The 26,625-nt window shown below is 39.6% G+C and overlaps 1 protein-coding gene across 5 annotated transcripts in view; it reads left to right on the forward strand.

Annotated features, from left to right (window-relative positions):
* Positions 1-133: 133 nt before the first annotated feature.
* The window catches only part of ASB7 (ankyrin repeat and SOCS box containing 7), a 29,400-nt gene continuing 2,908 nt past the window's right edge, over positions 134-26,625 (forward strand). The window contains exons 1-7 of one of the 5 annotated variants that reach the window (XR_012661753.1): positions 160-289; positions 997-1,091; positions 6,589-6,685; positions 9,853-10,113; positions 17,117-17,722; positions 20,022-20,188; positions 21,527-21,595. Coding sequence is in view for 3 of the 5 variants with exons in the window: in XM_075100686.1 (XP_074956787.1) it covers positions 9,903-10,113; positions 17,117-17,722 (817 nt within the window). In the remaining 2 variants the exon portion in view is untranslated. Of the gene's footprint in view, positions 300-629; positions 856-996; positions 1,092-6,588; positions 6,686-9,852; positions 10,114-17,116; positions 17,723-20,021; positions 20,189-21,526; positions 21,596-26,625 lie in introns of those variants that run through there. The other 4 variants (XR_012661754.1, XM_075100686.1, XM_075100687.1 and 1 more) reach the window with 4 other exon arrangements.

The raw sequence follows: 26,625 nt of genomic DNA on the forward strand, positions 1-26,625 counted from the left end.
CCCAATCGTACGCGGCGGCGGCTGGCGGTTGGGGGCGGGCCCATGGCGGCGGCACCCGATTGGCTCAGGGAGAGGTCAGTCCCTGCCCGCTGACCCCGCAACGAGCCGAGCCGAGGCGGCGCGGGGGGGGGCGGGGGGGGCGGCTGGGAGCAAAGTGTCCCCGCACGGCTCGGCCCCCTCCCGCGGCCGGCCCCGCCGCTCCCCCGCCCCGCACCGCACCGCTCCGCTCCGCACCGCGGGGGGCGGCAGCGCAGGGGGGGTCCGCCGCCCCCCCCCCCCCGCCACACAGGTAACGGCCGGTAAGCGGCGGAGCCCCGCCCGCCCCCGGGCTCCCTCACGGGGAGGGGAGGGGGGCGCGACCCCAGGGCCCGCCGCGGGGCCTCTCCTCGCCGCTGCGGGCAGCCCCAACGGCCGCGATCGCCGCCGGCCTGCTCCGCCCTGCCCCGCTCCGCTCCCCCGCGGCGGGCTCGGGGGGATCCCGTCCCCTCCGGGTGGGGGCAGCTCCGCCCGGCCCCCCCCGCCCGCCAGCCGGGCTCCGGCCCCCCCGCCCCCCCCGCCGGGCCTCGAAACTCGGTCGGCTTTTTCTGTTTGGGGTTTTTTGGGGGGTTTTTTTGTTGTTTTTTTTTTTCATATGTGTGTGCGCCTGTCGGTTCCTGAAGCACGAACTCCTGCAAGGGAGTGATTTTAATTCCCCAGCAGCTCCGCTCTCTGGGCTACTTCGTGCCCCGCTCCTCGTACCTGCCGTTCACCTCAGCCCCCGAGGGGCCCGTCTGACACGGCACGCTCCTGCCCTCGTTGTCCCTCCAACTCTTTAGCACCCCCAGAGTGCCCTCCTCTGCGACCTGAGATCCCGATGTAGGTAGATCACCCTCTTCTTCCTAATTTTTGAAGGCTCTCCCTATTTCGGCCCGCTCTTGCTTTGGTATTAACCATTTTTGTTCTCCGTGTCTCTCTTTTACGTCACCGTGCGGCTCAGTTCTACTTTTGTTTTTCTAGGTTTAAGCTGCCTTAGAGGAGAATTAAAAATTGTGGCTCCAAAGAACAAAATAAGACGGAAGAGAGAAAGCAGCACTCAGAAAAAACCCAGAAAGGTGATAATTCATGTAGACCCTCAAAATCATCCTAGACACACGGTTTGCCTGGGATGGGGCCTCTCGTTGTGTTTTTGATGGATTTGAATAGGTAGCATTAGATTTCTTTGTTCTCTTAAAACCTACTTGCTATAGAGCTTTAAAAGTTTGGAAGCTCGGAAGCCCATTTGAAGTACGGTTCCTCTTTCTTCTTGTAGCGCTTTGTCATTTTCTAGATTTAATCTGCAAACGTTATTTTGATGGTGAATTGCTACTAATGGTTTTTTGTGTCTCCTCATCTCAGGAATGTCACTTAAAATTACTTCATTCTCGGTAGTTAAAAGGGTCTTTTCTTAAAGCCTTTTCATAAATTTATGGGTGCAACACTGGATCTGTTTCTGCTCTGATTTAAAATTCTTTATTGGAGTAGGTCGTGGTAATTGCATTACGTTGCTTTAGTCATACCTACATTTTGCATGGGTCGGGTTTCTCTGTATCGTAACGGAGCTGCAAAAATTGAAATTCATTTAATTGGATGGCGTTTGTTTACAAGTACTTTTTGGGTTGAGATCACAGGAGAAGATCAGGCTGTTAGGTGCTTAGGGGAGAAAAACGAAAGGAGTCATCAAAAACTGAATCCTGCTGGTAGGAGGAAGGTTTCGTTTCAGGGGGAGAGCAGTTTGTAGGGAGAATTGCTTGGTTTACGTGGTAAGATGAAGAGATAGGTTTGAGAAGGGGGGGGGGGTGAGTGATGTCAGTCAGCGTTTTTCTGCATCCTACTGTTAGTGTGCTCCAAATAATGGAGTTTCTGCGTGTTCTTTTAATGCAGAGTCTGTCTCGAACCCATTCTAATCTGTTTTGAATGTAGATGAGTTTATGTTATTTTGGCAAATATATTCTCTATGTAGGTCCCTCTGGTCTTTGTCGTGTTTTCAGAGACGTCATTGACTGTACCAGAATGTTTTTCATTGTCAGCAGTAAATTACTTTTCAGCATTAGTTGCAGGGGAAAAAGCATTACCTGTTGCCAACAATCTTGGTCAAGGGTGGGTCATTTTTCTAATATAGGTGTCTTTAGCATACGTTAAAAAGTAGCTGCTACGTGTCAAAGATTAAATAGAAAATCCCCCTGCAACACAAGTGCAACAAATTCTGAAATGCATTTTGGAAGTACGGGGAAGAAATATTCCATGTTGTTTTGCAGCATCCTGCAAAACCACGAGTAATAGTGGAGCACGTGGACATGCCCAGTGTGATTAGGAGGGATTTTTATGCTAATATGCAAGACAGCTGTGCATTAGTACAAACTTACCAGTGCAGTTAGGGCACACCTGTTTCATCTGAAGTTCATTTATTATAACACCCTCTTTACAACCCATCCAGCGCATCTAATGTTGGCGCTTGCGTTAATGTAGCTAATCCAACAGGATGCCTCTTGGTGCCGATAAGTCATCAGATCTTTGGGATTTATTCACAGAAGGAAATGTAAGTTTTCATTTGATTTGTGAAGCTCCTTCCTAATGTGAAATGCCAGTGCAGCAGAGTTTGATTCAGACCCAGAGGCTGGAATTGAGTTCACAGAATCAGGGAATTAGCTTCTGGCAGAAATTTGCACATGGTCAAAACAAGGAACGGAGATAAATGATGTGCTGAAGTCCTGCTCTTGATCTGTGGAAGATGTGCAGCATATTGCAAATACAGCTAACCCCATAGATAAAGTTGCACATCCGTTTATTTTTTTTAATCTTCAGGCTGTATACTTATTTTGGTTTTGTTTTGCCTTAATGTGAATTCTAAACTCTTAAAGGAAATATGCTGACTGAGAGGCTGTTTTCCCTCGTTCCAGCATCTGCTTACAGAAGGATGCTATTGCAGTGAAAAACTTACTTTATCCACTGAAGTCATCCAATGAATTTTGTCCACTCGGGTTCCTCTAGGCTGCATTAAAAAGAAATACAGAGCGAATATAAGTCTTCCAGAGGTTGTTGGATAGAATAAACTCTATAAGCAGCGCTCATTTTGTTCATCAGCTACGAGTATTGGGGCTGAAGTGACCACTTTCATGTGGTTTGAACTAGCCATTGCTTTCCACTTCTGTCGCACTATGAAATATTGGTGTTTGGATTCCTTAGTGATAGCAAGTCATGTTAAAATACATAAAACTGATACATTAACGCTTGCTATGAATTACTGCTTACTGTTCAGGCTAAGCTTTTATCAGACTTTTACTGTTTAAAACTTAGTAACAGCGCCGCCGTAAGTTAGAAGCGAGATTGTATTTTATGCTTGGTGCAAGAGGATCTCCGAGCATGCTCTGAGCATCCCTGCAGTCTGTCAGCGCACACCTTGAGGGAGGAAAGTTGTAGCTTTGTGAACCTGATGCAGCATTCTCTACTGAAAAAGAGAGCTTTAGATTTAGTGCTAGCTCTGAGGTCCTTGATTTGGAAGGATTTACAGTGTTTTCTTGACTGGGCTCCACTTCTGGTTAAGGCTGCCAGTGTACGGGTGGGAATTTTGGGGGTGGTTAATAGCTGATGTGTTACCAGTGCTTTCTGAAGGTGAGGTCCCTTCTTTTGCTCTCCAGTTTGCAGACCTGAAGTTACTTGAGCTGGGTGATTTTGCTAATTCTCCATCAGACCCAAAAGTCAGACCTCACCACCTCTCTGTGAAATGGATAATAGTTGGTAAAACGATACCTCTGTACTTCAGTTTCAGCCACCTGCAGAATGTAACAACACAACAGCTGCTTATGAGTATATAACAACACCAGTCAGCATCATACACCTGAAGTTGATGGAGGACTTTTAGATTAACTCTTTTAGTTCTTTTAAATTTAGTATGGCCAAGGTACGAGATGGCATTACAGGAGCTCTGAGGAGAAACGTGTAACTTTTAATGACCGCTTCTGAAGAGTGAAGGCTTCTTTCCTTTGAAGTAGCAGTTCCTCTGTGCTGTTTTGGATTCATGCACTGTTAACTCGTTGCTTTCAGACCCAGCAATTTGCATGTGTTGCTTGGTGATTTTCATCGCAGCCGCTTGGATACCTTGCTTGATGTCTGTCTGGGATGTAGCATAGAACATCTAGCAGAAAATATGTTCAGGATTATAAGGCTCTGTGAAATTTTAGTATTTCACATGTTATTTGCAAACTCTACGAGTGTGATATGAGAACGCAAATAATAACATGATTGTTTGCATTACTCCCTTGTGTGAAGAACTCCTGAAATAGGAAGCTGAGCGACATACGAAGATGATAGTCGCATTTAGTTTCTTTGTCAAACACATATTGACCATTTTTAACATGCCATTTGAGTGAGAACACATTTAGCTTGTTCGAGTTTTGAAATGGGTGGGAGAAGTGGGTTGTGAGAATAATGAATGCTAATGTGATTATCCTTATTCCACAGGGCTTTCTTTTTTTACTATTTTTGTTTATTTGATTTAAATGCCTTGGAATACTTCAACCACAGACAACAATCAGGCTCTGCGCTGATTAGGTCTGTGCTACGTATTATATGTGATGTGTAGTGGAACACTTCCCTCGTTGTATGGAGTTAGGCTAACATCAGTAACTTACGGGCCTTATTCTGCTCTTGGATGTGTAATCTTAGGGCTTAGGAGCCAGGTCTGTCAGTTAGGCCATCTGCATGAGCAAAATACTGCATTATAAGGTCTTGCTTTTAGTACCAACCGTGAACTCTCTTTAAAGCAAATATATATGTATATCAGAACTAATTCTCCACATGATGCTTGCAGTGACTTTAATGAAATGACACATTGATATAGACAAGTCTAAGGTGTCTTTGATAACGTGAGACATTATCAATAGGTAATGAAGGTGTTTGTCTTTTTTCTTTATTTAGCGTGCTACTTTTACTACAATTATTAGTATTTTAAGCAAACTTTGTTAAGTCATTGAGTAAGTGAGCTTTACTTTCACTAAATGTGACTTCTTTTTATTAAAGTTGCAGATCTTACTCTTGCCATATGCAGCTAATTTTCCTTTGGGGGGAAAAAAGCTTGTTACTTTTTTAGTGGAGCAATCTGTTACCTTGTCTGTAGTCTGTGAAGTCAGTGCAATTCTAATTTGCATCAGCTAATAAAAAATGTGTGGGTTTTAAAGTGAAAATCATGCAAAAATTAAAAAAAAAAAAAAGGTGAACTAACCAGTGATCATCTATGCAAAAAAACAAGGCTAGAAATCTGATCAAATTAGGTCATGGCAGTGCAATTTTGCGCAGGGCTGTGAGCATATCTGCAGACCTTGTATGTTTTATCTTGGGAAGCAAAGCTCTTGGAAAATGTGCATAAGAGGGATGAAGAGAGCTTTTTTTCATCCTCCTCTTCTGAGCTATCATCAGGAAAGCAAGATTTTATGTCGCATTAAGTGACGGAAATTTTAACTTAAGCTAAAAGCCGTACAGTTCATATAATTGTGCTGGTGCAACACATTTGCAGAAGAAACAAGTCACAGTTGGGTTTGTGTGGTCTGCTATACAAAGGCATAATTAATGCTTTTATTAGTCATTATATTATTGCGGTGCTCACGCATGGTAAGGGGTCCTGTTGTGAGAAGCGTGCAGCCAAAGTGAGCAAAAGGTCAGACAGAGGTGTACAAAGAATTAGGGAAAGAACATCAGTGAGTACGGGCTCTCGACAGTGCTGTGAGAAATGGTCAAGCGTTGGGACTGAGGCTGTTAACTGCGGATGGCAAGGACGGAGGATTAGGAGGGCTAAGTGAAGGAGGAAACTGGATGGGGATTGTAACTGGCGTTCAGTAAACCTTGATACTAAAAGGATAGTTTTCACATATGAAGAAAAGGGTGAAGATTTTTGAGGTGATGGTATTGCTTGAATTATGAAGGCATCGCTACCTCTTTGTGAAACGCAGCATGTTTTAGCCTGATCCGTCACGGGAGGGGGACATGACTATCTGGTGGCGCTAGAAGTCTGGATGAAGGACAGAGAAGTCAATGCTCTATGTTGTCAGGTTTTATTCTTTAGATAGGGAAGCATAGATGGGATGGAAATGAAAAAACAAACAAACAAAAACCCCTACAAAAATGGGTTGGGAGGAGCTAAATGGATTCTGAAGGTTTTTCCTGGCATCTGACTCCCACAGGGAGATGTTGAGCAGTCGGGCAGAAATACCTGCTGTAACCTTTGCATCCATTCTTGTTCCACAGCAGGAGCAGACATGCGTAATCCTTGGAGAAGAGTTTAGACCTTTCCTTCAAGGTTTACACAAGAGAAGATGCACGTCTCTCCTTTCTCTTGTTTTCCATATTTTCATATTACAAGTATTCTTTGTAGCCTTCTCCTCATCTGGGAGAAGCAAACTCTCCTCACCCCAACCTCTGGAGGACTGCCTGATAATGAAAGAAAAGGCACTTCAGGGCCTTTTCTGGCATGACAGCATTAAAATGTAGCGTTCTAGTACAGGTACGAAGTACAAGTAAGTAAACCTCTCACTTTTACTCTTTGTAACTAATAAGAAATATCTCTTTCTTTTTTTAAAGGGGCAGCAGCTTTTGACACACATGGGCACACAAGATTATGAATAGTGAAGACAATGAAGACTGGGACATCCATCAAAGAGTGACAACCTCTTATAAGGTAATTCAGGAACACATTGAATTTATCCTGTTGTGCTTGCAAAATCAATTAAGTAGTTGTTGTTCCTCCATTTTCATAGCACTATACAATCGTTACAGCCAAGAAGGTATAGGTACATTCCGCCCCCCCCACCCCCACTTCTTCATTTCATTTTTTTTACTTGCATGGAGGAAGCCAATATGTAGCAATCAAAATGCATACCGTGTTCTGAATGAGATTGATTACAGTTGCAAAACATTAAATATTAAGTGCCAAATGGCTAATGACTTCCAGGAGTCTTCCTTTCCCTCTCCAAAGATTGATGGTGTAAATGGGGATTTGCAAACAGGAATTTTAAATGATCTATGGAGCAGAAGTGAAAATGTTTTCAAAGCTGGTGCGTACCTAGAACTACCCTGAAACCTTTAATGTTACTGTTAAGTATTCCTGTAATTTGAATTTCATTACTTGCCATAGGGGTGAGATGGAAGAGTAGATATTTACAGAAACTGCACAAGTGATAAAAGGAGCTGCTTATGCCTGACTTTGTCTTCCGCTTTGTATGTTTTAGTACTTATGTACTTTAGTACTAGCTAATTTGAATAAGCTCTGCTAGTCACATGCAACATATGGGGCCAGTGCCAACTTTTTATAATGCTGCATTACAAATATACCCACCAGCTGAGACGTGTGATATAAAGAGCTTTGCTTTTTCTTAACCAACTGTCTTCATAGATATTTGCAGGGGGAATACTGCTGTCCCCTTAAATAAGAAATCCCATTTCTCTTCATCTGTTTAGTCCTCCTATCACTTTCTGTAGCGTTTTGAGCAACTACTTTGACCTTCGTTTTCAGGATCACATGAGATCTTCCAAGTATTAGTCCTTTACAAGAAGGGACTGTAAAAATGGCAGTAGAAAGTTTGTATTAACTTTGCTCGGATATTCTTAGTTTGAGAGAAAAGTTTCCACATCTTGTTTTTGTACACACTCAGAAAGTAGGGCCAAAGGGGCACGCTCTGATTTTTTTTTTTTTTGAAGGATCTCCCCCTGGCTCATACTTACCAGTCAGGTTCTCCTATCAGTTTTCACCTGTAATTCCAAAGAAAAACCTTGTTCTTGTAGTTGGGATTTCACTATCAGTGGTGTGATCTAGAATGAAGTCAAGCTCACTGTCTTATAGGTGAGCGTGTTCTGAAGTGCTAATTGGAGTTTAGAAAAGAGCTTAGCAAAAGCTTATTACAGTCAATAGAAATACTTCCATTGTCATCAGATTAACCAAGTTTGATTTTGGAATATGCTGCAAAAGCTGAACTATTGAGTTAGCAGTTGCCGGTTTGCAAATCCCCTTTTCTTCCGGTGTCAGATAACGGAGTTCATACTGGCTTTGTTTTGTTTGTAGTACCTAAGCCATGTATGACCTATTGAGCTATAAAGTCTTCTTTCGTAACCCTACGCTGAAATAGTGATTGTTGCTGTGCATGGTAAGTTGAAGCATTTATAAATGTTAAAGACCAGCATTTGCTGTATGTAAGTTCCATATTTGCAATGTAAATAGGTTCATTGTAGCTGCCTGTTAATTATGAGGTTTTATTTCTTCAAGAGCAGATAAATAACTTCCTTGCGATGGGCACAACTAGGTTATAGAAGAGCAAATAGATATCTGTTCCTTTAGCTGGCAAGGTGGCGGTGGTTGAAGTTTTCATTTTTCTCGGCTGTGTGTATATCTGGATCACAGGAAAACAAATACCCAATGGGATGTGGGGAGTTGATTGCAATGTCTTTTGAATGACCTGTGAATCATGAGGATCTGGAAACCCTTACGATATTTATGTAAAAGAAGGTTTAGGTTGGCAATGTGGGTTGACATCCTAATAAAACAGGGTTGCTGTAAATTCTAAGCTTTGCTTAAAATTAATTTTCATCTTTAGAATGTTTCCTCATGCTTTGTACTTAATTAACTTACAGTCTAAATACACTTTTCTTTCTCTTTTTTAACTTCTAGTTCTGTGTTAATATCCACTGCAACAGTTTTGAAAATTTTCTGAGACTCCTGTTGCTCAGCATTACCTTTCTAATACCCTGCTCTTATTTGCTTTCTTCTGATATTCCTTTCCATTCTAGGAATACCTGTTAATAGGATATGATACACAATGAATGTGAAAATGTAAACACTTAACAGACTTTGTGTACTGTGGAAGAATCCCTAAATACCTGTATTTTTGTCTTGTCCCCAGCTGGGTAGCAAGTAGAACTGCAGATGAGTGCTTTCCAAACCGAGCATGGAGTATAGCACTTTCTTTCCCAGTGTGTGCTTGTATCTAGGCTCTTTACAATGGCTATTTTAGACAGCCTTTTGGCCCAGCTCTCTCATATACTGTATCGAGGTAACTATAAATTGAATTGTTCTGGTATATGTTCTCATGGTGTTTGACAGGGCTATATTAACTGCGCCTATGTGTTTTCAGGTCTCATATATTATCATCTTTGTGTTTGATTTTTGGAATGTAGAGGTTCTTTGCAGTCTTCATGTACTAATAAGGAAGTCCAAGAGCCAAAATACAGACAGTGGACTCTGATTAAAAACAGTAGGGGGAAAAAAGAAAATTAAACTTTTCAGTTTGAACATTAATGTTACTCATATTCGTGTGCAGTAGGTCACAGGAAAAGATTATGTTAGTAAGATGAAAATATTTTCACTGAAGCTTAGAGGTGATACATTTCTAGAAAAAAAAAAAAAAGACTATCATAGTTCAGTTGCTCTAGCAATGCAGTGCTGTTTCATGCAACAGTTTAGATCATCTATTTATTTAACCAGTGTCTCTGGAGGTAGTGGTATTAACCATGTTGTGATTTTTAAATGAATGTTGGGGTCTGGGGGTATTTCATTTTGCTTATTGCTCAGGCGCTTTAATTGTGGACTGTTGTTTGATGCTATCATTTCTGAAGAAAATGTTTACTATTTATAATGTGTGAGTGTCCTTTTCTTTTGCAGTCTAGTGATGTGAACCATGTACTACCATTTTGCTAGCCACAGTGAGATTGTTTTTTTTCCTATGTATAAAATGACTTTGCTCTGCGTATAAAGCGTAAATCTTAGCACTGCTTTTCATTAGTACTGACTTTTTTTTCTGGATATCTCTTTCCTGGTTCCAATCCTAATTTATTCATGCTTTATATTGATTCAAGGTGACCAGTGTGACCTCATGACGCCTCTGTAAAAGCCAGATTCAGCTAGGATGTTACACCATCACTGTCGGAGAAACCCTGAACTACAGGAAGAGTTGCAGATTCAGGCTGCAGTTGCTGCTGGCGATGTTCACACCGTGCGCAAGATGCTGGAGCAAGGATATTCTCCAAATGGTCGAGATGCCAATGGCTGGACCTTGCTTCATTTCTCTGCAGCAAGAGGGAAAGAGAGATGTGTCCGTGTTTTTCTTGAACATGGAGGTGAGTTGCCTAGAAAGAAAAATCTTGATACCCGTCTCACAGCTTTCTATCCCAATTTCCATTGTAGGGCTTCCAGCACTGGTTAGGTATCGGACTACTTCTGATTTTTTTCTCTTTTTTTTTTTCTTTGGAGTAGTACTTAATCTCTGTTTACTTCTGATGCATACTCCATGAATGAGGTAATAGATTAGCTTTATATCTTAATACCTTACTTCCCCCCTCCCTGAATTGCCTAGGAATTGTTAAAAGAATGAATAAGCGTTATGAAAGCAGGGCAGAAGGACTCATTATAAAATTAAATGCACTTACAGAACTTACTGTAGGCTTTTCTTCTCTGTTAAGGGGGTGTTATTAGAGGAAGGCAGGTCATTGAATTGAAATCATAGGGAAGTGTTTTTCATAATTCTCAAGCAAGTTAACAAGTCACATTAAAGACAAAGTTTCCATATAGGCTTTAACAGAGCCTGCTAAACTATATGAAAACAGTACTCTCTGTGCAAGGACTTTAGTGTCAGCTAGTCCAGCTGAGTTTACACCTCTTCTGCATCCATCTGTAGTAAAGCTTTATTTCAAGAACTGATTGAGTTTTGTTGGTTTAAGTGATATACTTGCTTGGGTGATGATTGTTACCCCTCAAATGGTATCGCTAGAATTTCTTTTTCATTTTGCTATATCTTCTTTCAAGGCGACCTAAAGTTTTAGAAATGGATAGTCTTAATCTTTTAATGGGATACTGGAGAGGAAGAATAAAAATCAGTAGATGTTCTCCACGTTCTGATTAGCCCTCTTAAAGAACAACATACTCTATTCTAGCGTTGTCTTTATCAAATGAATTATGAACTAAGATGTTTTCAGTCCCGAGGAAATAATCTTTTTTGATGCTTTACATATCTGAGGCCATATGGGCCCCTTATGTGTGTCGCAGTATTTGTCTGATTTATGAATCACCCATAAAATTGAATGGCATTAATAGGCTGTGCTATTTGCACAATTAGCAGTACGTTCCTTAAGAGCAGTGGTGAAATACAGCCTGAACAACTGGACCCACTTGATATACCTACTACAGATTGTAACCATAAAATATTGGCAAACCCTCGTGTCCTTACTGGGAGGGGGGAAAAAAGCTACTAAATTGCACTAATAAATAACTTTAAATTCTACTTTTAAAATGTGATACATGTGGATAATCTCAAGCCTTCAGTTTGATAAATTGAAATTTTTAGGCTGTAAGTCTCAAAATATGATGGTTTTAGCTCTGTAAACTTGAAGATGATCTGAAAAAAAACCCTTATGTATTCCGATGTATTTTCATTATATACGCCTTGATATTAAATAGCTGCTGATGCAGTATTTTGTTTCTATTTTGTTATTACTCGTTCCTATACCAAGTACCACCTGAATCTGATGCCTTGTGAAAACTGCCTGTAATGAAACACCCTTGTTCTGGAAGCAGTATAGCATTTAATCACCAGGACTAGAAAGTTGAGTAACAAATAGTGTGAGGGTTAGTCATCTACGGCAGCTTTCCTGTAGCTGAACCTCGCTTCAGAAAATTGGCACTGTTTTGTGCCTTGCCTTGTTTTCCCTCAAAACAGAGGCATAAAAGATAATGAGTATTTAAAACATAATAATGTCACAAATGAGCTATTAAGCAGTGAATGAGCTGACTCTTAAAAGCTGAGTTAATCATGCCTGCCTCATTAGTGAGAGGTTTGTGTCTACCTTTCTTCACACAGTCTCCACCTTTCTCCCTCTCAAGAAGTGGATTATTTTGATGTTGACACTTAATCCCTATGGACCAAAATGATACTGGGGTGAAGGAAGATTGCATTTTCTGGTGTGAATTTTTCTGTAAACAGAGTATTTAACTGACTATATATTACTAATAAAGAAGATAGTGAGATGGAGTAGATGGAGTTCTGGAGGAAAGGGAACTGAGGTGGTACTGGGAAGGAGAGGGCACCTGGTGATAGTTGTGGCTGTCTAGTGGGAAGAAGATTCTTAGCAGAGCTGGAAATATTTTCATAGTACAGGAATGAGAAAACCGCACTGGGCTGTTGCTGCGGCCAGAGTGATGTGCCTCAGATCTGAGATGCTGGAAGAATACTGATGCAGTCTTGCGTGGTAGTAGGATGGAGATGGAGTTTGGCTTATAAAGGCTGAGAAGGAATCTGGTCACTGACCTGGAAATAAAAGGTAGCTTCTTATGGGAGTCATGACCTGGCTGGCTCCTGCTTTTGCTTTTTTTCTTCTTTTCCATCATTGCTCACCAGCAAAGAAAAGAACCAGAGGACAGTGCTGTGCTTGCAGATTGGCTGATTTGAGTGGAGGTGGTAGAACAAGAGGAAGCTTTTTATTATCTGCTGAGCAAGGAGACACAGATAGATGGGGAAAATGCATAAAAAAACAGTCCAGACTAAAGGATGAAGCCAGCAGAAATGCCAACTAGATACAGAGCTACTAGGTCAGATAATTAGTATTCTTTAGCAAGTGATGAAATGCAGAAAGCTGATGAGAACCATGGAGAAACCTAGTTTTCTTGAAAAATAGTGAATTTTACTTTCTTAGTGTATTTTTCCCATTTTAATAAATTGAGGATTCTATGAAGCCAGCTCTTTCCATCCATAGAAACAATCTAGAGTCACAAAGCTTAACATGAAAGCAACACAAAAATAGGGAGTATAGTTTTTGGTAATCTTGGATTTTTGCATAGCAAGCCTTTTTCCCCTCTAGTGTACTTTTTTTTTTTCTATTTTCAAAATGTCATATTGAGGCGCTGGACAAGAACTATGTTTTATTAATCTCCAACCGCCACTGTTAACATTACAACTAGCTAAATACTTGAAAGTGTGTAGTTGTTAGCTGTCCCTTGTTGATATTTTCTCAATACTAATTGAGCAGGACAGTTTCTGGTTACTCGTATTAAAGTGAAGAAATGATTCACTAAAGCTCCTAGAAATTGAAGAGTAACAGAAGGAAGTAGCCAAACAGACGTATTTATTTATTTTCAGTCTTGGCTGCAAGGTATCTAAATTCTAGTAAGGTCATGGAGAATCTGGGAGAAACTAGAGAATGCCAAATGCTCATCCTGCTAAACCAGCTCATAAAGTCTTTCTGTGTGTGAACAGTTATGCTTTCCTGGAGGTCTTTTGCATCAACGTTGTCCTAGAAAATTCAAAACAGAAGCTGTATGTAACCATGTTTCTAAACCGTGTGGTCAGAATTAAGCCCTAGTTGGGGGAAGTAAGCCTGACATAATAAAAGTACTTTGTGAAGCCAGAAGCGTTGCTTTCTTGGCTTCCCAAATTAGACTGTGATAGAGTGAGCTAATGAAGGTGTCAAGAAAGAAGGGAAGCTGTCCCACTGAGCTGTAAATTGAAACTCTAAAATATTCGACTCTTGTTTAGGGATCTGTATATCCTCTAGATTACAGTATTAGAAGGGAGTTCAATTAACAGTAGAGTTTAAATGACTAGCTTAGGTGCCCAACTTTAACGTGAAATAAAGTTAATCTGAATATCATTCAGTGTTGCAAACTTTCAATCTCAGGTGAGCTTGATTGCAGTAATTTAGTACCCTTGATAAGCAGGTCAAGGTTTATGCCATTATATTAATGCCTTATATTTAAGAACATTAGAAGTGACCAGATGCAGCTGTTTGTGTTTCTAGATTCTGCTCTCCCCAAATTGACGGGAAGCTTGAAAAGGAATAATTTTTTTGCAGTCAGGGTGGAGGCAAGGTAAAGTAGTGCTGGCTTCGTCGCTTCCTAGTTAAATATGCTTGTACCAGGTACTTTTTTTTACCCCTCTGCATATTCTGAGCGGTAAGGTGAGACTCATTCCCAGTTAATTTCTACCTTGCCGGTGTTCCAGGGGAAGAGAGTTACTTTACAGCATAATCCCAATACTGAAGCCTTTTAAAAAACGAATGAACAAAAACCCCGCAACGACCCAAGTTCTTAAGGCGACATCAGCTTTGTAGCATTACTTTGACTAACGCACAGGGTCTGAACGCATGGAAATTGTATGCAACGTAATGCAGGGCCAACTCCTGCTAAAACCCCTTGTGAAGTTCAAAAGTTTTCCAGGAGATGGCAGCAAAACATTGACTGAATGGCAACGGGTGTTTTGGTCTTGGTAAAATTGTTTCCTTAATCAAGGGGGACACTGATGCTTTTGGCTCACTAGAATCCATAATCTTAACGGTAATTACAATATTTTTATCATAAGATTTTGCTACTAAGTTTCTTTTGGAAGGTTAGTTGTGTTGCTTGGTTGCCCATCTGAAAGGCTTTTTTTCCTATTTTTGTTGATACGCTTCTCTTACATGACTTAGTGGTTTTTTGGTTCACTTTAGTGGTCAAAAGCAATGAAATTTTGGGAGTAGGGAAGGCATGGGAAGGTACTTGAAACCACAGGTAAAGGGCATCCTTATGTTGCAATTAAATTGTTGGGTTTGGATTATAACAACTTGTATAAAAATGCATATCCATGCACATACAAAATTTGGGGCATACCTGATTGAATTTGGAAAAAGTAGGGGCTAAACGGGCTAGCAGCAGTATTCTGCGCATCAGCTGGGGGGTAGAAATGATTGACTTGCATGCCCTATGCAGCATGGAAGAGAGAAGGCACAACATGAATGTTTTTTCGTTCTTTTTACTTTTTTTTTTAAAATGGCCCTGGCTGCTGCTGTCTCCTTTCTGTTATGTCCATCTTTCTCCCTAATTCTGCCTCTCACAATGTATCATCCACATGCATCTTAATTCTCATGCTTATGCTACTTACTTTACTTACCACCAGTCAGGAGCTAATCTAGAATAGTCTGAGCAGTGCGAAGAAGGAGACCCTGGGAGCAGCAAGCATCACTTTGAAATAGTATCTTTGTCTTTATTGACTTTGTGGGTTGTACTGATTCTTTGCTATATTTTGGACATCATCACAGTGCAGGTTAGGAACCACCTATTCAGTCACTGACTTAATTTTCCTGCCAACCTGTGGATGCTTCATCAATTATTTTAACTCAGGTTAGTGTAACTTTACAGACTGCTGAAACTTCTGCTTTTCACAGAAGACTAAGGCGGCTGTCACTGCTAAGGGACAAAACTTTCCTGAATCTTTCTCTCCTTATTTCTAGGTTCCAATTCTGTACACTAGAGGCAATTCTTACATTTTATTTCTCTGTGTAGTCAGGCTGCATTAGTTTGTGTGTTGGATTTTGTTTGTTTGTTTTCCTTCCCTCAATCCTCAGATTTTAAAAAATCCTTAAAGTTGCTGGATCACCTTTGCAGCTGTATTCTGTACTCCTCCTTGCCAGACCTTTTATTTTGACATGGCGTCTATCTCGGTGTGTTACCTGAATATGGTGACAGCAGGTCCGTATCGGGAAGCTTATTCCTGTTACTTTGTGTTAGCACCTCTGTGTGTTCAGACTAAACTAGCTTGCGATTTATATCGTATTGTGAACTTAACTTACAGCAGGTCTGAATTTTGAGAAGGAAATTGGCATCTCCCACTCTCTTTACCTCTCCTGTTTGAGTGTGGTTGCAGCTGAGCAGAAAACTCTCTCTACATGGTACAGGAGAGCAAGTGCTCCTCTTGAGCAATGTGTGTGAGCATTGGGTGTTCCTAGCCTTCGGCTGAGCTTGTTTTAAACCCCTGTGGTCACAGTGTCCTTTCCCCCCCACCACCCCAGACCACTGCTGCTTTCCTTCTAAGCACGATATGTGTAGATGAGGAAATTAAAAAGAATTCCATATGCCGGGGTGCAAGGACCGGGCTGTCAAGGTTACGGAAGGTGGACAGACACCCTTACGCTTGTCTGCACTTAGAGATGATGGGCTTTGTGCACAAATGTTGTATGATTACAGAGCAGACAACAACACAAGCAACTGTGAAGGGCAGACCCCGGCAGTTGTTTCAATAGATACGGAGTATTGAAAATGTGTCTACTTAAGGCTAGTGTCTTCTGCAGAGAGTGTCTCTCTTTTCCAGCTACGAGACTTAGGTTAGGAAAGTGCCTCAAACTTCCAAACTGCAGTTTGTATCTTGTAGCGTCCGACAGGCAGCATCTATGGATGGTGGAAGGAGAAATGTTGCAGCCTGACTTGTTCTCTAGCTGAGAAACGGTAACGAGGCAGGCGCCTTTCCTTCGGTAATTAATTTGGTACGTGGGAATAGTCACTTGCTTTAGAAGTCTGGGTGTATTGAGGAAATTAAATTAAGTAAATGGATGTTATTATGATAATTTTTAAATTCATAAATCAGACTGAGTTTTTGTGCCATGTTGGGGGCGGGGGTGGTGGTGGTGGGAATAATCTGTATAATCTCTCGTATCCTGCACTAATATTTTTCCTGACTCCTTCCATAAGTGGATGCTTACATTCTTGTAAAATCTTAAATTTTTGTAAAACTATAAATCCAGAACAGATTCATCATCTATTGAAAACAGACTTTATCAAGATAATCTAAAATAACATATATCCTACATGCTTTGGAAATCCTGCAGACCACAGAGAAACATTTTACCTAATACAGTATTACACCCTAAAAACAATACAATCCTGCCAGACCACAAAACATCCGCAATTTGGGACAGCAGATGTTTCTACACATGCTTCTTTTTAAGACCAAGAAGCAACACAAGGGAAAATAAAAAAATTGAACACTGAGAAAGAAATGTAATATTGTAGAGCTGAAGGAAAACTGGATGGACAGAGAGATTTGAGTAATTAGCCTAAGAGTGCTAGGAAGATGTGGAAAACTATTTGTCAAATGGAAACATATGTATATGAAAGAAGCCTTTTTTTGTGTGTGTAACTCCTTCTTAAATATAATTTGATTTTTTAAAAAAAATAGCATGTTTATGAAAGCAAGAAATAGGTTGAAGTACAAAAAATCCTCTCATGCTGAAAAGACTAACATTGAACCGTTTGATTATTTTTCTGCAGCACTGGATTACTGTAATGCCTTCTAATTATTTTTTTATTTTATTTTAACTTCAGCTGATCCCACAGTTAAGGACTTAATTGGAGGCTTCACTGCTCTGCATTATGCAGCCATGCATGGCCGAGCGAGGATTGCACGCTTGATGTTGGAATCTGAATATAGAAGTGACATTATTAATGCAAAAAGCAACGATGGTTGGACTCCCCTGCATGTAGCAGCCCACTATGGCAGAGACTCATTTGTCAGACTCCTGTTGGAGTTCAAGGCTGAGGTTGATCCGCTCAGTGATAAAGGTACTACACCGCTTCAGCTGGCCATTATCCGAGAGAGGTCAAGCTGTGTGAAAATCCTTCTGGATCACAATGCCAACATCGACATTCAAAATGGTTTCCTGTTACGATACGCTGTGATCAAAAGCAATCACTCTTACTGCCGAATGTTCCTTCAGAGAGGGGCGGATACAAACTTGGGTCGCTTGGAAGATGGACAGACACCCTTACACTTGTCTGCTCTTAGAGATGATGTGCTTTGTGCACAAATGTTGTATAATTACGGAGCAGACACTAACACAAGGAACTATGAAGGACAGACCCCACTGGCTGTTTCAATAAGTATTTCTGGAAGTAGCCGACCCTGTCTGGATTTCTTACAAGAAGTGACAAGTATGTATGTAAGAGAAGTTAATCACAGGACACAGTGTCCTCTAAAAGCCTTCTTTGAATTTAGCCCCAGAAAAAAATGCTTCCTCTCTGCCCCTTAATGCTATTTAAATGTGCTAGAAAGTTTCTGGGAAGGTGAGGGATTGTGGTACAGGGAATCTCTTTTTCAGCAAAGGTGCTAGTGTTAAGTATGTTTTGTTTAAATATCTACAGGAAGCATTCATTTTAAAACAGTGAACTGTAAAATCTCATTTTATTAATGGCCTTAGCACATAAGATGTTTGGGGTTTGGGGGTTTAGTTTGTTGTTTGTTTGGGGTTTTTTTTAGTGTCTTTTGCATTTTTTATCTTTTCTTTTTTTAATTGCCATGCAAATACCCTGCAGTTGCTGGCTTTTTCATCTTGCACTATGACTAGGGCAGAAAAGAGCTTTTGCTGCTTTGTGTTCCCCCCATTCTCTCTCCTTCTCTCCCCACAGCAGACAACAAAATAGCATAGTTCTTTCATGCAACTTGAAGGGTTTTCATGTGCTGTGTAGCTTCAATTTGATTTTGTTCATGTGTTTGAAATATGAAAGAGATTTGAACTTGTCATGACTTCTGGTATTTAAAAATAGTATTAGGCTCCTAATATTCTGGTCGCTTTTGACTATCGGTTTTTGCTATACTGGATCTACTGAAAGTTTCCTCTTCTCTCGTCCAACATTGAATGCTGTAATAGTGTTTCATAATTATAGTATTGCCTAAAGCATTTAGGAATTGCTGATAAGCAATTAGCAGGATTTTGCTAATTCAAACATGTTAAGATGGCCTGATAAATTATCATCCAACTAGGATGAACTTTGTGCTACAGCGGATGGAGCATTTAATACAGGCTTTTCTCCTCTACAATTCCTTTTATTTTTTTGGATGTGGTAGTTTTTAACGAGAATTAAGCACCCGACATACTCTGCAAAGAAACTGGAATTTAGTGTGGGCTGGGGGTGAATCAGCTGAGATCTGATGTCAGTAGCTGACAGAAAAAAGTATTTGGAATTTCATTTCTGTCTTCATGATTTGTGGTGTTATTTTTGCTTTTAACTGAAATCTAAAGAAAATTTTTGGAAAGGTGGAAGTTGTTAATAAGAAATACAAGCAACTAATCGGTTATGTTTTAATTTGCCTGCCCCTTCTCATACAAAAGCTTTTCTTTTGGCTTCATTTTTAGAAGCCTCTCACTATATAGTAGCACCTTCAGGGTTGTTATTAGATCATATAATATCCAGACTTGCAATTTTTCAGTCTTAGAACGTACCGGTAAGCATGAAAGCTTAGACTGCTTAAGTGTTTCCTCAATGTCTAAAGACTAATTCAGAAAGTTGGAAACTGGTACTTTAAATTACTTTTAGGTTGCAGATTCCATACCTTAAGGTTTTAATGTTAAGTGAGAAGTAAATTCTGCTAAAAAAAAAAGTAGCTTAAATTTGTGGCCAGTGTAAGAGTGTTGGAACTATCCCAGTTTTGTGCTGACGGAGGGAGAACTGGGCAAGCAGGGAGGACTAGTGCTGACAAAAACACTTCAGCTTTGTGCTTCTGAGCAAAATTATTATTAATGTATGTTTACAAACAGCTATAAACAAACTCTGCTGCCCTTATTATAAATATCCAAACACTGTCTTCCACAGTTTAATGAATAATCACTTAATAAGATGGTGTAGGAGAGATGAAATGGATAAAGAGCAAGCTGGGATTTTGGTAGCGGAGTTCCCAATTAGAGCAGACTGTGTGCAGAGAATTGTTGAGATCTCACGCTGCAGCACTTTGGGGAAGAATCTTGCTCCTGAGTCTATTGCAATATGTATCTACTAGAAGAAAAATTTACGTAAATTTTAGATAATTCTTCTACTGGAAGTCTTCTTGAAATTATCTCTTTAAATTTGTAACAGCGCCGTGGTCATGGGGATTTCTAGTTTGTTTATTTAAACATTATACTAAGTGCTTAATATAGAAATCCGTAGCTGTAAGTTTTACATGTGCATCTGAAGTTTTAAAGAGTATGTTTGATGGTAAAACAGGAATTAGTTTTTCCTTTTGCAGTAGATTAAGATTTTTAAGCTTAAAGATTAATACATTTGAATTACAAAAGTTATCAAACCAATCTGTCTTCAAGTAAAAACAGTTGCATGCGTCATATAAATGCGATACTGTTTAGCAGTCTGCATGTAAGATGTAAGTAGCTATTATTTTTTTATACTTGGAAAACATATTTGTACAGTTTCAGTTCCTCAGAAAACATCATATGTGAATTTCTTTTTGTTTTGGTAGGTATTGTAATCGGTAATAATCGCGGCCTTTAGCCCAGGTCCCCGGTTGTGAATAACAGGCAAGAAACCAAGCTCTCAGAAATACTCAGTATTGGCCCTGAGAGTCTGCAAGAAGATATTGGATTTTGGGGTTTGACCCTGAAGGTCTGATATTCTTCCTGGTTACAGGTAGAGATTCCTTTGCTCCTAGAATAATTCCAAGAGGAAGGAAGTTATTCTGTAGTTGTGTCTCAGTATTTAAGCATGAAGCTGGAAGTTAGGAAAAACAAAGATTTCATGCTGAGTTGACTTGGTGTTTAGACGGTCACTCATGTCTTCCCCCCCTTCTCTTTTTCATAATACAAAAATGAGTATAAAGTCTCCCTGTGAAAAAAACAATACTGAAGATTAAAATTGCTTAATGATTTCATTAATCACCTTCCTTTTCCTTATCTGTATTACACTTTCCTACTCCAAAAAGCATTTATTGGCAACCACCATACTACCTGAGAACATCTGATAAAGAGTTGTCATGGAGCACTTCAGTGTAATGCTTCAGTTTTATGAGCTCTGTACCTGCCTCTTCAGGAGTGTCAATGGGTTAAGCTTGGAATATGCTAATGCAAAATGAAAATAGAGATGCTTGTATATAATGTATATGAAGACAGAGATACATATAGGTGGCTTTTTGGTAGTGTGTATGTCTGCAGAATTAACATGTGCGATTACAGTCCTGGATGGAATGATTTATGCTGAAGCTGAGGTTGAATGGGATTTGAGAATATTAAAACTTCTGAAGAGAATGCTGGCGGTAGGAAAAAATGCAAGTATTAGAAAAATACTTAAACATTTAAATAAACTTTAAGATACTAGAAATTCAGTATGATCTCAAAAAGGGGAGTAAGAAAAGCTTGAACCCTTCCCACTCCCTGTAGCTCTCATTTAATTTAATTGCTGTTCGGTATCGTGGCGGACAAGAGAGCCTGTGACTAGTTATGCGAGTTGTTTGTCTGTGTCGAGGCGAATAGCTAAGTGGATATGGCCACAGTAGTGTCATACGGCATATATGAGAACAGGTATCAAGCAACTCATTTCAGATCTGGAACTAGATCTAAAGGTTGGCAAATGAACTACAAATATTTCATCTGCATTCTTTTAATTTTTCAAAGGGCAAAGCTTTGGCTGTGATTAGAGCAGGTAACTGTGTGTTTAGATTTATATAGCACTGTAAATGTGCAGAAATAATTAGACAAAAGTCCTGTTAAGGAAATCCTTACGCATTCTTTGTCACTATTCCTTTGCTAAGTAAAAAGAACTTTTTACTAGGATTTTTTTTTTTTACTGGAAGAACATTTTAAAAAGGGTCTCTGCATAGTTCAGACTTTTATGAATACAGAAGTGTCATAGTCAGTTAAGTAGATTTCTACTTTTTTTTGAAGTGGATAATTGCAAAGGAAACAATATCTTCATGTTTGTTATAACATAGAAGAACTTTACTGGAATTGCAAGCTTTGTCTGCTTCCTTAGGTGCTGCTGGAAATCTTGCACTAGTGAATGTGGTCTGCTTTGTCATCCAGAGTTATGCAGGGAACTAGGGTAAGCGGGTTATTTTATCATTTTCATTTTAGCTGGATCAGTGATAAACAAATCCTGTCTGAACAATGATTACTTTCTGCAGATTGCAGGTACCTATTTGCTAAAGACCAATATAGTTTTTGATACCTTTATAAAAACGTAGCCCAGTTTGTTTGTTTCTTTCTTTCTTTCTAGAAAGAGGGAAGGTATCTTTTAAACAATTGTTTAACTCTCAACTCAGAATGGCCTAGTGTGATATTGAAAAATGTAGCTACTAAATCAGAGTGCAGTTGACTGTTTATATTCAGCTGTTGAATCATTTTTATATATCTATTTACAGTTGTATACTTTGGAAGAGTCTTTTTGAAGAGGCCTATTTTTGTTTTTTTTTTTTTTTTTATTTAATCTGTATTTTCACATGTGGCATGTAAAGTACAGCCACCCCCGCTCCCATTTGCACACCTATGCTGTACTCTGTTATAACTTAAAAAGAGTATAACAATGCATCTTAAGCCTATCTTTATGTTCAGAGCACTTTACTTACTGTCTCCTGAAAATAAATAAACTTTATGGTATTGAAATTCTTAGCTGAATTTCCCTCGCAATTTCAGTAAGACTGATTTTATAGAAATGTTACAAAACATTTAAAAAAAATCCTGATACAAGTATATTCAAATCTTAATTTAATTGCTAAATACACCTGTTAGACTTAACGCTGAGCTTTACTGGCATTCTGCTTTTCCATATATAAACTCTCAGTCCAAAACACACTCGTCCTCTGTACATATTTGCCACACCAGAAATATTGAAATTTAACAGACATCTAAAACTCACTGGGGAGAATTATTTTTCAAAAAGCAATGAAAACATATTTCAAGCTCAAGTGTTCTAACAGAGGCAGACTGAACACAAAATTGAACTAGAACTTTAAAAATAATTTGTATGATATCCAGTTAAAGAGAATTAAAAGCTCTCTTTGTCCTGTTGAGTCTAGATACTGATTCAGAGAGTTTGAACACACTGTAATTCTCTTTCTCTCTAAATTCAGCACTGCGTGTCTTATATTAATATTTCAGACTTGCAGATTCTAGATGCTGGATTTTTTCTGGCTTTTTGAATGCTGGAAAACCAAACAGCCTCTCTAGTTATTCTGCTGGTTTTTACAGAGAACAAGTCAATGCATTTCCTAAACTCTTAGACCTACTGCTATTGGAACGAGCAGCTGAATTCCCGTTCAGCTCAGCAACAGCCATTTACTAGGTGATCGGGTCCTTTCAGTATGGTCCTGTTTGTGCATCCTCATCAGTGTGTCTTGGCTGGTGGGGTGTGAGTTTCCACCTGATAAATTTAATGATCTTTTTTAATCTCCACCCAAAAAAGCCAACAAAATTGTAACTAAATTTAATTGCTGGCAGTAGCTGAGTTCCTTCACAGTAGTGAAATACGGGATGGCTTTAATAGTTAGCTGTGGATATAAATACTTATTCTCATACTCTAGAGGAACTGAGCTGCTGCCAGCCATACATCAGCCTGGTTTGAACGTTGGGTTGTTTTTTTTTTAATGTTTCACAAAACTTATTTTTAAGTTTCCTTTGTAGCTAAAAAGAAACTCCAAGTGGTTTCTTGCTACTGTTTTCAGCCTTTCACAATTCCCAGGGGAGGCAGAGGCTCAGTTTAAGAAATACGACTGTGTTTTTCTAGAGAAATGTACTAATATTGCAGAAAAAAACTGTGGGTGGCTTCTGAAGTATGTCACGGATGTTATTTTTCATTTTTTCAACTTCTTCAGAAACTGCTTGTCTACTTCACACCAATGACACTGATTGTTTGCTTGTAAAAGTACCTTTTTTTTGGTAGGTAGAACAATACATCAGAGAGGATCTTCTTGCAGCCTATGAGTGTATTAATTTCAGTTATTCCTAAGTTTTCTCTTGAATAATAGAACAGGTCAGTTTATGATTTTCACTTTGCACAGGTGCTCTTGTATCTTCAGCGGAGGAAACTAGTATGGATTCCCCCTTTCCACTTTTACAACGGTTTGCTTAAAACTGGTGAGAATCCCTAGAAATCAGTGTTGTCAGTGGTACTAGGTCTAATATTACGCCTTAACGATCCTGAAATATAGACCTATTAGGTGAGCTAGCATTTTTTTCCTTGGGGAGCATGGTCTGCACTGGAAAAACAGGCAGGCACAGAGCTAAATGCAGTTGTAACACTGACATATAGTTCTTCCTATGGGTAACAAATCCTAAATGTTGTGAGTTTTCTCTGTCTCTGGAATAGAACAGCAAACTCCCAGATGGAATGGCAGAAAAATCTTGCAACTGCAAAAAGGAAAGGCATGGAGTATTGAGTGGAAATCCAGGATTAATTGTCATAATTTCTTGCTGTTAAAACATGCATTTTTTTTTCCCCTTGCTTTACCAGAGAAGGCCAATCTGTTAATAATTCAAAAGGTTTATTTCATTATTTAGGTAAAATAATTATTAATTAATTAAGGGGAAACAAAAAGCTCAGGAACTTACTTTATTAGCAGTTGAAGAACTGAGTTAGGAAAATTTTTCAATTTTATATGTACTGAAGTCTGCTGCCTCTAGAGAGAAGAAAATAGAAAAGCAATTCCTCTTTATTTTATAACCCTGTGTTCTACCTTTCTTCTGTTTGGAAGAAACCTTTCTGTCACGTTCGGGGAACCACACACAAGAAGCGCATTGGTGGGGATTTCTGCCTTCCGTTACAGTGCGTAGCATGAGCTGTGGAAGACAAAAGATGAACTATCTGTCTCTTTTTCCTGTAATTAATACATCTAATTTATTTGGTAATAGCGACAAAGCCTGCAAAATAAATCGGCTGAAGTATCTAACGCGTTAGCAAACCTTCAGCCCTGCGGCAGCGGCAGGTGCTGCTGCCCTGATGGTAACTGGGGTTGTGTAACAGCCTAACAGCAACCCACCTGCTCCGGAGTAATGGCACTGCCGTCACCCAGGTGTCCCTTTGAGACTGCACCAGGGACGTGTTGGGTTTATTTTAAGGTGATCGGTAGTTTTATGTCACGGTTTTGCATGATAGTGGTAATTAGGTCAGTCTTACCTTTCATGTTCTTTTTTTTTTTTTCCTTTTTAGTTCTCTTCCTTTCTAGTTTATTTGCCTGAATAACTTTCCAAACTTGTGATGCAGGATATAACAAAAGTTGCTACTTCCTAATTGTTTTAAAACGGACCTTTATTCATCATTTAACTTGTCTTACTTTGCCAAATTACTAATAACATTTTTCATTTGCCAAACCAAGGTTCACTGACATCAGTCTGTAATCCTTTATTTCTTTTCTTTTTCATTCAGATGCAACCAAGAATGAGTAAGTGTTCTAGACACCGTTTCTAATAAATCACAAATGCATTAATAACCCTGGAATTTGCAAGGCGTGACCTAAGACACTAACAGCCACTAGATGTAGCAACTGGTGCTTAACACTGGAAATGTCCATTGTTAACACATTCCCACGAAATATTTTTAGGCTTATCAGGGGAAAATGTCATACATTTGATAATCAGGTCTTTTTTGAATTAACTGATGACCAATTTCGTCTGGGTATTTTGTCTGTTCCATTTTGTTCTCCAAAAAAACCCCATAGGATGTTAATTAAAAGGCATTAATTTCTGAAACCAGAAGTCAGTGTCTTATAGCTGCATTATTGTGTATCTGTTGAGGAAAATACACACGTAGATCTGTAGTCCTCTGTACCCTCTAACGCTGCTGTTTGCAGTTAACTTTTAAAAAGGTGCATCCTTTCTGAACCCCGTTTGCATTCACACTTAAAGCATTGGAACTATTTCTTTATCACCGTAAAGATTCCTCTGCTTGATTTCTTACCAAAAGTAACTTTCCCTGAAGCTTGAGCGTTCAGCTGTTGTCCGAGCTGTATAAATTCTTTCCTTCAGGTAGGTGTGTGGGGGGAAATTGCTGAGAAGAAACCACCAGCGGACAAAGTAACTCATGATCTGTATTCTAAGTCATGACTGAAGGATATAATTAAAAATAAATTGACGTTTAGATACTGTGGTGATAAGTATAATAAAAGTATTTTAAACTTATATGAAGGAAACTCAAATTTTCATGTTCTTTAATTTCAAATCTAATTTCTTTAAAAACAGACTGAGACTATTTTCATGCATTACTTCTGCTAGCTTACCTCGGATAATTTTAGTGCTTAAGATAAATCCCAGTGTATACCTGCCTGTCAGCCCGTTTCTATAGAAAAATCCATGTGGGGGGTGGGGGGGGGTGGGGGAAGGAGGAATTCGCTATAAAGGGTAGCTGCAACCACGTACGAAATGCCCAAAATAGAAAACAGGAAATAGTTTTGTAATTCTTTACTCTGGGCTTACGAAGAAAGTCTAACAAACTCGTAATGTCAATGTCTGTTTAGCTGGTAGAAGGTTTGTTGGTGAACTCGGAGGAGGGCGGAAGAAGGGACGGGCTCTGGAGCCATCTCTAGAGCTGGCCCAGGCGAGAACAACCCTCCCATCCCCTCCAAACAGGTTTGTGCCCGGTGAGCTGAAGGCATCCTACTGTCCACCGTAAAGCCTGCCCGCGTTGCGCCCCGTACGGAAGGCATTTCCTCTTCCAAAAATTAATTGGTGGCAGCTCAGGAAAGCTAATTGGAAGCATCCATCTAAGTCATTTAAAGTCGCTGTTGTTGTTCTGTACTGCTTTTTAAAGAAATGATTGGTTCAAGCAGGCAGCTCAATGAAATCGCCATGCCTTTCTTTGCAAAAGCAAGTGCTGTCTTTTACCATTAATGATTATACAGGTAATAAAAGACTGCAGTAAGTTGCTGCGCTGGCGTCAGATCATCTTGATAGCGGCATAAACACCTAAGTTGTTCATGGTGTTGAGTATTTTGATTCAGACAGTTGTCAGATGCCGTAACTTTGTAAGCCTCTTTCTCCTCCCCAGGCCATGTCACAGTTAAGTCAATGATCAAAATATTGATTAGCACACCCTCGATTTGTTATTGGGATAATGTCAAAAAAGATACAACAGAATGAGGA

This window comes from Phalacrocorax aristotelis, chromosome 7, assembly GCF_949628215.1.
Source record: "Phalacrocorax aristotelis chromosome 7, bGulAri2.1, whole genome shotgun sequence".
In the NCBI taxonomy this organism is placed as follows: Eukaryota; Metazoa; Chordata; class Aves; order Suliformes; family Phalacrocoracidae; genus Phalacrocorax; species Phalacrocorax aristotelis.